This window comes from Aulonocara stuartgranti, assembly GCF_965226115.1.
Source record: "Aulonocara stuartgranti genome assembly, chromosome: 4".
Classification (NCBI taxonomy): Eukaryota; Metazoa; Chordata; class Actinopteri; order Cichliformes; family Cichlidae; genus Aulonocara; species Aulonocara stuartgranti.
Genome location: NC_138942.1, coordinates 20,362,829 through 20,377,991, shown reverse-complemented (window position 1 = coordinate 20,377,991; position 15,163 = coordinate 20,362,829). Strand labels below are relative to the sequence as shown.

Genomic DNA, 15,163 nt, shown 5'->3' with positions numbered 1-15,163 from the left:
AGCTGGCTGCAGTGTTCACGCACATCTTCAACCTTTCCCTCTCTCTGTCTGTAGTCCCAGCCTGCTTCAAAATGGCCACCATCGTCCCTGTACCCAAATCCTCCACCATCTCCTCATTGAACGACTGGCGACCTGTAGCCCTGACCCCCATCGTAAGCAAATGCTTCGAGAAGCTGGTCAGGGACTTCATCTGCTCTGCACTACCCGACTCACTGGACCCTCTACAGTTCGCATACCGCCACAACAGGTCCACTGATGATGCCATAGCCTTGACACTACACACTGCCCTGTCACACCTGGAGAAGAGAGACACGTATGTGAGAATGCAGTTTGTAGATTACAGCTCAGCATTCAATACCATCGTTCCCTCGAAGCTGGACAGGAAACTGCAGGATCTAGGACTGAGCAGCTCCCTCTGCAGCTGGATCCTTAGCTTCCTGTCTGACAGACGCCAAGTGGTCAGAATGGGCAGCATCACCTCATCCCCCATCACACTGAACACTGGTGCCCCACAGGGGTGTGTACTGAGCCCTCTCCTATACTCACTCTACACCTACGACTGCACAGCCACTAACAACTCCAACATCATTGTGAAGTTTGCGGACGACACTACAGTGGTGGGTCTTATCACCAATGGTGATGAGACGGCTTACAGGGAGGAGGTCAGCGCCCTGACCCACTGGTGTCAAGACAACCATCTCACCCTCAACGTCGCAAAGACAAAGGAGCTGATAGTGGACTTCTGGAGGTGCAGAGAAGTACACACCCCCATCACCATCAACGGCGCTGCTGTGGAGAGAGTGAGCAGCTTCCGGTTCCTTGGTGTACATCTGGCTGAGGATCTTACGTGGTCAGTACACACAAACAAAACAGTGAAGAAGGCGCAGCAGCGCCTCTTCTTTCTCAGGAGACTGAAAAGATTCGGCATGAGCCCCCGCATCCTCAGGACCTTCTATCACTGTGCCATTGAGAGCATCCTCACTGGATGCATCACCACCTGGTATGGCAACAGCACCGCCTACAACTGCAAAGCTCTCCAGCGAGTAGTGCGGTGCTCTGAACGGATAATTGGAGGTGAGCTTCCCTCCCTCCAAGACATCTACAGGAAGCGGTGCCTGAGGAAAGCGGGGAGGATCATCAAGGACTCCAGTCACCCCAGCCATAAACTGTTCAGACTGCTTCCATCAGGAAGGAGGTTCTGCAGCATCCGGTCCCGTACCAGCAGACTGAGAGACAGCTTCTTCCACCAGGCCATCAGACTGCTGAACACGTCATAGACACCTCACCTTCACTACTGGAACTTTAACATTATGCACTCCATACTGTACAGTAATGCCACTGTTTTGCACATGTCTCAACTCTGTATATTTTTATATATTTTATTTATTGTTGACTCTATTTAATTTGTAAAATATGTGTACACACACACACGTAGAAAAATATTTCGTATACACATCCAGAAATGCATATACTATTATATATTGTACATATATTTATTAGTTTCAAATGTAGCCATTCTTGTATTTTGCTTGTTTACATTATTGTATTTTGCACAACTCTGTTGCTTGTGAAGCTCGCACACAAGAATTTCACTCACATGTGCTGTACCAATGTACCTGCACATGTGATGTGACAATAAAAGTGATTTGATTTGATTTGAAGTGTTTTCCATGCTGCCATGAAAACACAGAAGAGCCTGCTCTGTACTTGATTCTCTTAAGTACAGAGGTGGGAAGTGACGAAATACAAATATTTTGTTACTGCTGCATTATGTGGTGTGAAATTGTGCCTATAAATTAATTTCCAGTAGACAAGAACCTGTTGATGAAAGTCAGAGAAAGTGGTTGGCAATCTATGAGATTCAAAGTCAAAGCGTACTTAAAAGTCTATTCCTCCAGAATTTAAAAATATTACATGAGGCATAATGAACCAGAATGACTGTTTGCTATAAGGAAAGGACTTTACCCATTTAAGCTTTAAAACACCATGACACCAAAATAACTTGTTAGTTGTATAAAGTGCTTTGAGTGCTCAGATACAGTAAAAAACAAAAAGCGCTATATGAGAACTGGACAATTTACCATAGATGAGCCCAGACAAACAGCACATCCTTGTCTTATCCCCTTTTTGATTTCAAATATCGGACATGCTCCATGACCTAAAGCTACTGAGCTCTTGATACTGTTATATAGCATCCCAGTTACCTGGTTTTAAGGAACGTGTGAATAAATCACTGTCGTCAAGCAGATGAGAGGCTTTTTATTAATCTGTACGGATCAGGTAATACCGCTCTTCTTCTCAGCTTCTGTCCCCACACACCTAACTTCCTTTCAGAATTCCTCCACCAATCACAGAACGCTACCAGGTGCTTCTCCGTACATGAATAGGTGTATTTTTTTCCATTACTGTCTTTGTTTGCCAGATCTGTGCATCCTTCAAGTTTCCAAAAGCAGCTGTTAGATCAGCTTAGTACAATTCAATATGAGTCCTTAACTACTGCACTGCTGGTTCACAGAATGCAGGTGGTCGCCCTCTGGTGGACTATGTGGGAACTGTATCTTGTAATTAGATTAACAAGAAAGACGCAAAGGAATAAAGCCACGAGGTTTAAAATGTTGATGTTAATCTTCCTTTTCTGACTTGTTTTTGATCCTGAACTTATATCTCATCTTAGCTGAAAAGAACTAAAATGGACCAGTGCCTGTGACATGCAAGAAGTAAAACTGTTACTGGAGAATCATCCTTAACAAGAAAATCATCCGTGGAACAAAAAGAAAACAGACAGAAGCAAATCCTTCATCTTTATCTGCTGTGATGATCAATATCTGAGCTACACAAACATAACAGCCACACAAGTAGGATGTTTTGGGTTTTTATGGGGGTTTTTTTATTTAAAAGAAAGAGAATTCCAATTTTTACATCATGAATTAGATCTTTTCTATTAATTCAGTAGTCAAAACATAATATAAATAAAACACACGGTTAAATATAATTAGCATTTTGATTGTAGCATCGCTTTTAAATACAGTTCATTAGCATTATCAGCTTTAAGAGTACAAAGATAATTCTGGAAGTCACCATTTCTATTGCTTACAATCTTTTGAAAGTCACTTTTACAAGTACAGACAAACTCTCCTCAAACAAGCTTAATCAACAGGAACACGAAAAACATAGTAAAGCAGAAATAAAAGAGAATCTGATCGGGAATGTGTTCAAGTTAAAATACAGTCACAGCAGTTTTGAGCAGCTTCTGGCTCATACAAATTGAGAAGCTGAGTGATACTGTAAGAACGAACAGTAGCCACGATGGCTCTGCTCTGCTAATTCGGATTGAACCATTTAACATATAATATAGTTCTATTTTTGGTGCCTATAGACCTTGAGATTTTTAGTTTTGCAAACTTGAAAATTTGATGTGGGAAGTTTAATTCTTCTAGTAAAAATTTGGCTAAATCTTACAATAAAATACAATTTGTTTAGGTGAGATCTTACCTTTTGACTGTCACCGGACTTCCGGTAAGAAAAACGTTACTGCCAGTTGTTTACGGTGTGGTTGTCGTCAGGTTTCCGTGTGACAGCAGACTTTCAAGGCGTGTGTTACAACCAGCAGCGCGTCTAGCCGAGCCCAGGCGGATAAATGAAGAGCACGCACCCCAATCTTTTCTGGCAAGAATTTTGTGTTTTTGTTGTTTCCTTTATCTTTTCTGAGTTCTCTCTTTGTTACGAGAAAATATTGTTTGGTTTCTTTAAGTACCCCATGCACAGGGCAAACGAATTTTATTTCATTAATTTATTGATATTATTGGCTAAATTTCATACACATAAGTCGAAATTTTCTAACGCAAAACCATCCTTTCAGTGCTTTTTAAATGAAACCAAACAATATGTTAAAACCATACAACATTCTCAAAATCTAAACGCTGTCAAAACCATAAACTAATGTTCCCTGTTCAATATCATGTGATTCTTTAATAGACTGTCTATTTTGGGGTTTTTTTTATACAAACCCCCTGAAATTGTGTTTGCTATTTTGTATTTGTATATCTGTATTTTGTGCTTTGTCAATAAAGTGTATTCAAAGAAAGAAAACAGGGCGCACCCCGCCCGCGTTAGGTGTCGCGCAGAGGCGGAGGAAAGGCAGAGTTGATGTTCGAATCTTTTGTTTAACAGTCTTACTGTACATGGGTGGATGGTTGTAAATCACATCACAGATGCCAAAAACCTCTCAAACCAAGCCCTCTTGCCGGTGATGCTGTGCGCAACCTCGTGACAACCACATGACTGATACTAACTCCTGAGCTGACTGTATGCTAACATGCGCCACAAATAAGGGTCATATTTGGATTTAAAACAATCACCGAGAAGCTTCCACTGAATGCTACTTTCCCCTGCATGACACTGAAATCATTAACACATACTAACCCTCCATACCCTGTAGGAAACTCACTTGCTTGGAATAACATTTCAACAGGGAAAGAGTTGAGAGCAAATGTCCTTCTCTTGAACCTTCTGTCAGTCAGACAAGTGTAGCTTGGGCTTTTCTTTGCACAGGACAGGATTAACAATGGCGACATAAACGAGCTAAGGAAGCATAGAAACTGCAGAAAGGGCGTATGGCTCCTGTGTCAGTGAATCCAAACTACCTCTATGTTTGAACAAATCCAGTTACACAGCTCAAGAAAATATTACTCTAACGGAAGAAAAAGGCAGTATGTGTCTCAGTAGTACTAAAAAGCTATTATATCAAAACGTAAAGGGAAAACAGTTTGATGAGCTGTATAGTGAACTGAAACTGAAACAAAACGAAGCCTATCATTAGGAATACTGACTTTTTACAACTTCAGTTCTTTTTTCACTCAGTAGGTGGCAGCAAACTACAAACAATGGTTGCATTTTACACTCATCCGTTTTCATTAGAGGCAGAACCCAGAAGCACATCCAGGTTTAGGTCTACTGCTTGGTGCTACACAGAAACAGGCTGAACAGACTGGAACTCACATGAATTTGGACGAATCGAAGTAAGAATGTCACTTCTGCTCAATTGAATTGATTATCATGACCCTCACTAATAGCCACCTTAATAAGTTAAGAGCAATGTGCCAAAGTAGTATAAATATTTTAACTTTTGGCAAATCCAGCAGGTTAATTAAGTGATTTCACATCATGTGTTCAAACGGCTTGTCAGTTTTTAATATATCCCATGTGCGCATACTTAAGCTTTAAAAAAATACAGTCCAATGACCTGATAGATGTTTGCTGAACATTGTGGTTTACATCAGCACTTAAATTAAATCATAAAGAATCTGTTTTGTGTGGGCTGTTCGATACCATGAAGCAAGACCTCTGAACATCTCAGTTTTTCAGTTTTTTTCATCTCAGTATTCGCTGTTTAAATCTTTTCCCATGGGTGCTGGGTGCGTCAAGTAACCCCAATAAATGTAGAAAATCTTTGACTGAAAAACTGCTTCTTAACCTGTCTGCACCTTCAAGTGTGTTATCAGTTTATATTGTTACTAAACTTTTTTCCCCTTTAGACTTGGCTCATGTGATCAGGTAGAGGATCATTAGGGGGTCCATTGTCCCTCTTGGGGGGGACGATCCCACAGGGTTTAAATCTGGGACTCTCCACCATTTGACCCTAGAACTGAAGACATTTCTCGGATGAGAGGTGAAACATCTTCAAGCAACTTAAAGAAGTCCAGATGCTTTTCTTTCCAAGCTCCTTAGACTACGATGACCTGATTGAGAACCTTCACAGACATCTTAAGTATGCAAACTGCTGTTGGAAGCAGCTGGTACCAGTATCAGGTCAGCTGACAAATAATTAGCCTGCTCTGGTCACAAACCTGCAAACTAATGAGGTTATCTCAGACCACTTGCCTGCTGTCTCCTCATTTCATTTCTTGCCCTTCCAACAAGTTATAGAAATTTAGGTTCAAGCTGAGCAGGTTAAGGGCTATGATTTGGAAATGGTTATTGTTTTTCCAGACCCAAGAGCGAAAACACATCAAGGCTGAGTTTGAAAAGTCTGTATGAATAAAAACCTTGCTAACTGACTCTCCCTGACCTTCCAAGCATTTAGGTCTCAGTTGTCTGAGGCATTTTCATCCACTCTGTACAACACTTAAAAAACAAAACAAAAACAAAAAGAACACAATTTAGCAAAGCACCATCCTGACATTTGGAAAAACAAGCAATTTTAGGATAACTTCCTTAGGTACACCAGTGTAACTGCTCATTAACGCAAATATTTAATATCCAAAGACATGGCAGCAACTTAAGGGATGGAGACGTGCTCAACACAACCTGTTGAAGTTCAAACTGAGCATCAGAATGGGGGAGAAAGGTGATTTACTTACTCTGAATGTGGCATAACTGTTGGTTCCAGATGGTCTGAGTATTTCAGAAACTGCTGATCTATGTAGATTATTCCACATAACCATCTCTAGGGTTTACAGAGAACAGTCTGAAAAGGAGAAATGGCTTGTTGTGGTCATAGAATGGCCATTCTGATAGGAGGGCATCAGTAACTGAAATAACCACTTGTTACAACCAAGCTATGCAGAAGAGCATCTCTGACAACATGTTGAAACTTGAAGCAGATGCATTACAGCAGCAGAAGACCACTCTGGTCCGCTAAGAACAGAAAACTGAGGCTAAAGTTCACACAGGTCCAATAAACTGGACAACAGATTGGAGAAATGTTGATGCTATAAATCATGGATTCATCATGCCCTATATTAACAATTCAGCCTGCTGCTGGTGGTGTAATGGTGTGAGAGTTATTTTTTTGGACACACTTTGAGGTTTTCTTAGTACCAAGTGAGCATTATCTAAATGCCACAGCTTACCTGCTGTTGAGCATGTCCATCCCTTGAAGTTTTTTCATTTTCTGATGGCTGCTTCCAGCACGACTAACAGTTCATTTCACAAAGCTCAAATCAAATCATCTCAAACTGGTTTCTTAAACATGAGAATAAGTTATTTGTTCTCAAATGACCTCTTCAGTGACTAGATCTCAATCCAATAGAGCACATTTGAGATATGGTGGAGCAGGAGATTCTTTTGATGGAGTGGAACCAACAAATATTCAGCAACCGTGTTATGTTATCAGATCAATATTAGAAACAAACTAAAGAAATTTATATTCTGAAAAGCTTCCAAATTTACTTTTGTCTCCAGAAAATTTAAGAACACAGGTACATTATTATTATTAAACAGTTTAACACAAAATCTCCTTTAACAAACTATCACTTAATATTTAACTGCATTTGCCTTATACAGTTACAATTTCTGCTTCACTTCATGTTATTATTTATTTTTATTATAGGATAAATAGACAGATGGCAAATTTAAAAATTTTTTTAAAAAAATGCACACAGCAAGCTACTTTATTAAGTGTCACTTATTAAGGTGTTGGGCCACCATGTGCCACCAGAGGAGCCTCAATCCACCTTATACTTGAGTCTCAAGCTCTCTGAAACTCTACAGGTGGGAATACCTTTAGAGTTAATGTTTGCAACATTAACTGTTTCCAAAACAAAAAGTTCCATTATATGACTTTCTGGTGTGTCAGTTCTGTGTCCGTCCAAAATGTCACACACATTGTTGAAATGGGTTGAAAGGTGGTGACTGCAAAAGGAACATACGATCATTTCCATCCTCCTGACGTTATTTGGAAACTGGAAATCTTTCATCAGTAGGACAGTAGGGTGATCACTCACAAAAACTTTGTATTGATTTACAGGGATCGGTATTTCTAAGGAACCCAAACCGTGACAACACACATAAACTTGGCTTCATTTTATCTGTTGACTCAAACAGTCTTAATTTCAGAATCAGAATCAGAATCGTGTTTATTGGCCAAGTATATGTGCAGACACATACAGGGAATTTGGTTCCGGTAGATGGTGGCTCTCAAGCACAGCAATTTTGTCTTTTAATTATTTAATGTAGACACTACTGGTCAAAAGTTTTATAATACCCCAGTTCTTCTAGTTTATTAACTGAAATTCAAGCAGTTCAAGTCCACATGAATAGCTTGAAATGGTATAAAGGTAAATGGTGACCTGCGAGAGGTTCTGCAGCAATCGAAGTTGATCAAGACTTGAAAGTTGGTTCCTACAGGTGTCCCAACTTTTTCTTGATTACTGACAACCTCCCGAGTCTACAAAAATATAGTGTTGGAACACACTGTGGCATCATACACTTGTGAGCATTGTTCAAACAGTATTGTATTAAAGAAAGTAACTTTTTGACCAGAAAAATAGTGAGGAAAAAGGCAATTAACAATAGAAGAGACAAACCATCATAACATAAAAGTGTAGGTTTTTCCTTCAGAGAAATTGTGAAGAAAGGCAATGTATCAGGGATTACAGTCTCTTTTACTATCAAAAGGCACTGAGGGAATCTGACAGGAAGAGGTCTGCAGAACCCAAAGCCACAACAAAATCAGAAGGCAAGATAGACTCAACAGCTAGAGTGATAGGTGGCTCACGGGACCACAGCTTAATAGTAAGCAAGTCTCAGTTTCAACTGCAAAAAGCAGACTTTGAGATACAGGACTGACAGATCAAGTTGCAGCAAGGCAGCCATAGCTTTGACGTGAGAATAAGAAAAAAAAAAAAAAAAGCCTTCCCTGGGCCATGAAACACCACCAATGGACCACTGAAGACTTTCAAAATTTGAAATCTTCCGTTCATCATTCAGGATTTTTGTATGCCATTGAGAAGGCGAAAAGGAGGTTCCTCAGTCTGTGACATCAAATGTCAAACATGGCAGAGGAAGTGTGATGTTCTGGGGCTGTTTTGTTGGATCCAGGGTGAATGACTAGTACAGATTGAGACTAGTACAGAACCAACAGCTACAACGAGATTCTGCATCAACATGCAGAATCTTGGTATGTACCAAGTCAGGGGTTTATCCAACAGCAAGATAATGACTCAAAACATACGTCCAAGGTATGGCAGACTTACCTTAGGAAAAAAACAGAACAAGATGGTAAGCTTGAAAAAGAAAAAAAAAGAAGAAAAAAAATAGGGTTGCTGGTAGGGATGGGTATCGAAAACAGGTTCTTGTTGAGAACCGGTTCCCACTGTTTCAATTCCTTGGAATTGTTTGCCATTTTTGCAAACGATTCCCTTATCGATTCCAGTCGCCCCGAATGACGTCACCACGTTGCGGGGCGTCATTTACCTGGCAGGAAACACGGCGCGTAAGCGGCTCAAACGCTCAAAAGTTTGGTTACACTTTACTGGAACGGATGACAACAGGGCAACTTGCAATACTTGCAAAGTAGATACTTCATTTAAGGGAAGAAACACAATATGCAAAAGCATTTGCTCAGAAAACACGTGATAACCTTAAATGAATGTCGTGTTTTTAATTCCGCTCCGGACTCGTGAATCTCAACCCAGCAGCAGCGGTAACGTTTGCACGTCCTCTCCCGTTAATGCGGCAGGTAAATAATCAACTAACAGTGCATATTATGTTAGCGCGATCTGCCTTATTACAAAACCTGCCATTACTGTGCATTTAGGTGACCATGATGAGAGAGACAGACAGAGTCTGGCTGGCTCAGATGCTGGCAGTTCTCGCTGCAGTCTACCGGTAGCGTCTCCTTTCAGGCCAGGATAGACAAATGTCACCGAGCAGTGACTCGGTTTGTGGTAAAAGGCTTGAACCCATTTGCCACAGCAGATGCCCCCGATTTTAGGTAAGTGAATGTGTTTAATTGTAGGCAGGGACATTACTGGATATTCTTGTATAATTGCTACTGAATAATTTGTTATACTTTGTTATTGCTACAGAAGAATATTTATTTTATTATTTTACATTTACAATTTTTTTTTCCTGGGGACCCTGTGACACCCATTAAAGAGCCGTAGGCTGGATCTCTTAAGATCTCACTGTTGGGTTTGTAAGGCCATGTTACTCTTAAATTTCTATTTTGTTCAAAGAGAAGATATAAAACGAAGTTCCAAGCTAATCGAACTTAGTGTTCTCCTTTCTTATAAAGAATCGATAAGAGAATCGATAAAGAATCGAATTGTTAAACAGAATCGAAAATGGAATCGGAATCGTGAAAATCTTATCAATACCCATCCCTAGTTGCTGGTTTGTTTTAAGTTAACTGGTCAGAAGAATAAAAGGAAAGCAACACGTAAATGCCACACATTTGTGGGAACTTCTAAAACAGGGTTGGGAAGAATATTTGATTTCCATTGTAGAGGAAACTGCCACAAGCTGTTATATCTGCCAGAGGTGGATGCTTTGATGAATCAAAGGTTTAGGAAACATTTTGATTTATAAATGATTTCCGATATTTTCTTTAAAAAAAAAATAAAACTTCAGTTGTTTATTTGTTTTCATTCAAGAGTACAATGACACATTATACTGCCTGAATTTCAATAAAAACAGGAAAAGGTGTTCTAAAATTTTTGACCAGTAGTGTACATAGTTAGTGTGCATGGGTTTTTGTTTAAAAAAAAAAAAAAAAAAGAAGAAAAAAAAAAGATATTGATCCCCATTATTAATATGATAAGACCTTACTTGCACTCGTTCAAATCAAACATGAACAAGACACAATCTCAAAGAAGTTGGATCTACTTGCTCCTTCCCAGACATCGTGTTGAATCCATTTAATGTAAAAAGCAAAATACAGAAAAGTGAGTTTGAAATATCCTAATGTTTAATGAAATGGTGATGTACTGATCAGCAAGAAAGGGGTACAGTAAAACTACGAGGAAAACAGGGAAAGAACTTGGTACACAAAACATGTCTGTCCATTGTCATTCCAATACACCTCTGTCCGGAGGAACTGCTGCCATACCCTTGTGCGCTAACTTGTTGTGTGTCAAGGATGGAGAAAGTGGGGGAGAGGGTGAGAGTGTACTACAGAGATAAGTGTGCAGTTGTTGTCACATAGAAGTAAAGGAAATGTAAAAGGGGAAAAAAAAACAATTCCTTCTAGTTTTAACTATATCCCTCTGATCAAAGTTCAAAAAAGAGGCACCCACCACACGTGGAGCTGACTGCTGAACTTGATTGTGACTTCTTTTTCCTTACATGGGGGGTGGGTAGGTTCTGTTTTTTTTTTGTTTTTTTTTTCTCGGTTTTCCTTTTTTTTCTGTTGGTTCTTAAATCCTCTTCAGAGTGCACTCATACCACATAGAGTTCGTAGATCTTCTTGGCGCAATACGCCAGGGCAGCCAGTGCTATCGTATTATGGAGTCTCTTTCTGTGGATGTCATCCCTGCGTACCAATACCACGGGCGTTGAGGAGGTCAGTGTATGCAGGGGCAGCCGCGAGAGTTTTTGGCTGTCATATTCCACCTGGTACTTGCAGCAGGGGTCAAACTGCCACGAAATCCCATAGAGGGCGGCACAGGCCACGCTGAGGGCGCCAGCGGGCAACGCCACATAGCGCAAGTACTCGACAGGCAGCGAAAGTGGCGTCAGGAGGCACGCAGCACCTGACAACACGGCTGTCTTGTGCAGGCAGTTGCCAACAGTAATCCAACGGGCCGTCTCGTCTCCGATCCGCGTGGGCTCGATAACAATGTATTTATACTGGGCCTCCAGCGCCTGCTCCAGCTCATACTCAAACTGGTCCTGTGCATTCTCCCCATTGTAGATCTCGTGCACGATGTAGCAGTCTGACGCCGCCATCACACCCCTGTGCAGAAACACAGGAACAGGCAGGCAACAGTGAGTGTAAGAACAGATGACCATAAACACACTTTAATTAAGCAAAGACTGTATTTCCCCTTTTCCTGCCTGCTGAAATGTCCACTCTATCACCATCTAACAAACATAAAAGGGAAGGATATTTCTCTAACCAATAGCCAGAGGCTCATTCACCCACTTCTAACAGGTGGGTCATATGATTGTTGGGTTTTTCTCTGTATCTATGAAGCGCCTTGAGGCGACTTTTGTTGTGATTTGGCGCTATATAAATAAAATTGAATTGAATTAACACCGTTTTAAGTCGATAACAGGAGTGTAAGCATGGTCATGTCTATACAGCCCGCAACTGTTCTGACTGCTCCATCAAGTATGGTTGATTCATTCAGTGCTTTTCCAGCTCAGTAACTGAATGCATCTTTGCAGGACTAATAATCAGAAGCCTCAATATAAGCACACAAAGGTGGCAGGCAAATTCCTGGAGGGAGATTGCTGAGAGAACATACAGAAAAAACCTTTCGGGACCAATATAATTGCCTTTGAAATCAACTGACCACAGCAAAGGAGGAAAAGAAGTCTCAGAACGTTATTTGTTTCTATCATGGCTGCCTTTGCATCGAAAACTCCAGGACACAACTGCACAGAAGGTGTTGGCAACAGCGTTGGCCACATACATAGGAAACATTGTAAGCTTTACAAAGATTCACTGCAAAACTCTAAATCGGATGTTGGAGTAAGAATGAGAGCAAGACCATGTGGCTAAAAGCAGTCTTATGTGTGGTTACGCTTTTCGAAATTCCACGCAGACAACACAAAATTCACAGACAGCCAATGACATACAACAGCTGAAAACTGGATTCAGCAGACCTGCAGCTAACTAGCACATTTGTACCCAACGCATAAGATGTTGAATGCTATTATCTTTTTCTAGTAATTAATTAGACAGCTGGACAAACTGTTGTCCGAGAAACCGCACTGTTCAGGTTGATGTTTTAGTCGGGACTTTTACACTGACGGCACTAAAGTTTCACCACGTTAAACTGACTAATCCTATAGCAGTTAGATTAGGTTAGGTGTTCGAAATGTTGTGTATAAATAACAAAATGTTTCAATCAAAAGTGTGGACATTTTGTGTGCGTGAAAGTGTTGAATTTATGATTTCAAAAGAAGTTAAAGACCAAAAATCCACCACCCAATCGTTGTAATTAGGGATCATAACATCATAATGGTGTCCAAACAGCACACAGATCTTAACATGTGTATGACCACATTTAAAAACATAGGACTTGGGGAAGCTGCTTTCCATAAAGTCCCAATTAACCAATGCTAAAAGTACCAAATGGTCACAATATAAGGCCTTCTTTTAGACGAACAAACAAACATTAAAACACTAAACACTATGCTTCTCACACCAGAGGTGTGAAGTTTTATGACATATTAAGATACTAGGGAAAATCGACTGAGCCTCACGGAGCAAGGGGAAAGTTGTACTTCAGTTAGGTGCAACAGAAAACTCGCTTGACTGGCAGAAAGTTGGAGGACCGGCCAGCTAAGTTACAGAGCGAGCAGGTCGACCAACGAGGCGGTCAACACTCCGAACCGAGCCAATACCGTGAGGCACATCGACAGTCACATACAGCACTGCTGTTTGCCCCAACGAGCGGCAAAACCAAACTTTTCCCAGTCAATCACTTGCTGTGAAATCATCAAAACATCACATGAGCTGCTCGTTAGCGACAGCTAGCCGTGTGCGTTAGCCCGCTAACATGAGCTAACCCTGGGTTAAAAAAAATCCAGACTTCTCCCGTTGACATTTAACTCTGAATCCCAAACGAGAAGCACGTTCGGAACCTGACAAGTAGTGTCATCGACCAAACAATACTTCATATTAAAACACGTTCTTTTAATGGCCAAGATGTGGAGTAACTGACCTCTCCCTGCTTACTGGGACACCGCGCCTCCTTCCCAGCGACGCCATGTTGGAGATACAACTGTGATTGCGGTTGACGTAAGACAGCGCCCAGTTTTATGGGTATTGTAGTGTGTAAAAAAAATACAGTTTCTGTTCGACTCACCAGTTGAATTCGAATGCAGACTACTATTCCCATGATGCTGTTCGGACAGAGTACCTGCCTTTACGTATTTTATAATGGTACATAGAAGTTGGGGAGGTCAGAACACATTCTGAAAAAATTTAACAAACTGAATGAAGGTATGTTTATTTAAATTTGGCGAGCCATGAAGTTAGCACAGCCAAACTAAGCAGGAAAAATACCGGCTCCATTTAAATATTTAAACCCATAATAATCCAAACAGACTACATGCATAGTCAGGTCTGTTATAATATATGACACATTGTTCCGTCATCTCGTTTTGTAATAGGATTTATGTGGAGACCTTTGGGTACTCACCCATAATGTGTCCTCGCGTGCTCTGGCTGTGTTCGTGCGCGCTGCCTGTCCGCGTGCTGAAACCTGACGCGCGCTGGCTGTCACAAGTATAATGGCTACGTTCAGGAATGTGAGATGGTTGGGAACAAATGCTGTGCCAGCACGAATCACATCAACCAAGGCTATTGACAGCTGTGGCTTTCCAATGATATTTAAGCCTGGTAATTTTAAGAATTTAGTGAGGAATTGTCTATTCCGATAAGGACTGTAGGCTATTTAAAGGTGCATTTTTATTTATTTTTTTTTAGCTTAAAACACATGTAGACATGTTAAATAAATTAATGGATTTATCAATTTAAAAGAAGTCAAGAGAAAGAAAGTAATTCCAGCCACACATTTTGAGTTATTAGCAAGTACCATGCTTTTTCAGTGTACCAATTACCTTTTTTGAATATATTTTTTAAATTAAATGTATTAGGTCAGTGACACCAACACCACCAGGAATAAACCATCAACTTGAAGCTGTGAAACAGGACTTCTCAAACGTCTGTCTTTTACACAGTCCACGAGTTTTAACTTGTTAGCAATGGAGAGCATTTATATCTAATAACTTCAATTTGCCACTGGATGGCGCCAATACATACATATATACGTACAGATATTTGTCATCAGTAATCTAGAACACGAATCTACTCCATCACTAGCTGTGACGTGTGGGACTGATAAATATATTCAGTGGAGGGTAAAAATTCCACCTTTTCTTTCATTTTAAGTCTTACACTATTACTTTTACACTGTGCATCTACATGTTAGAAGATCAAGTATTTAAAAAAAATACAGCAGTCCTCACTCTGTATTTTGAAACTATTCTGCCACCTCGATTTTCTACATTTACTCTAATTGAATAATAAGCGAAAGCCCATACCATTAACACTCTGGTTTGCCAGTGTAAAAATAGTTTAGCTTAAGTATTGAAGGAGTTTGCATGCTGAAACTATTAACAGCACAAGACGAACTGCATTGTAGATAATTATTATCAGTGTATGACCACCGTAGTGACGACTGCACAGTGGTTATAAAAAGTATAT

The 15,163-nt window shown here is 40.4% G+C and overlaps 2 protein-coding genes across 3 annotated transcripts in view; one reads left to right on the top strand and one right to left on the bottom strand.

Annotated features, from left to right (window-relative positions):
* Positions 1-10,496: 10,496 nt before the first annotated feature.
* On the bottom strand, positions 10,497-14,190 carry tmem11 (transmembrane protein 11). Of its 2 annotated transcripts, none has more exons than XM_082529523.1 (2): positions 14,097-14,190; positions 10,497-11,677 (listed from the first exon to the last, which is right to left on the bottom strand). In XM_082529523.1, exon 2 carries the CDS (start codon positions 11,668-11,670, stop codon positions 11,161-11,163), a length of 510 nt encoding a protein of 169 aa, XP_082385649.1. In that variant the 5' UTR covers positions 11,671-11,677; positions 14,097-14,190; the 3' UTR covers positions 10,497-11,160. The 2 variants fall into 2 exon arrangements, with proteins under 2 accessions (XP_082385649.1, XP_082385648.1); XM_082529522.1 differs by lacking the exon at positions 14,097-14,190 and adding an exon at positions 13,617-13,692.
* Positions 13,852-15,163, top strand: part of LOC309704377 (uncharacterized protein) — a 24,666-nt gene continuing 23,354 nt past the window's right edge. Inside the window, exon 1 of the mRNA XM_082529483.1 lies at positions 13,852-13,897. The gene's annotated coding sequence lies outside the window, so the exon portion shown is untranslated. The remainder of the gene's footprint in view (positions 13,898-15,163) is intronic.

Excerpts from the sequence above, each read along its gene's own strand:
- tmem11 (XM_082529522.1), bottom strand. The coding sequence starts at position 13,663 with ATGGCGTCGCTGGGAAGGAGGCGCGGTGTCCCAGTAAGCAGGGAGAG. Across the intron at positions 11,678-13,616 it reads GTCCCAGTAAGCAGGGAGAG|GGGTGTGATGGCGGCGTCAG; the intron begins GTCAGTTACTCC and ends GTTTCTGCACAG.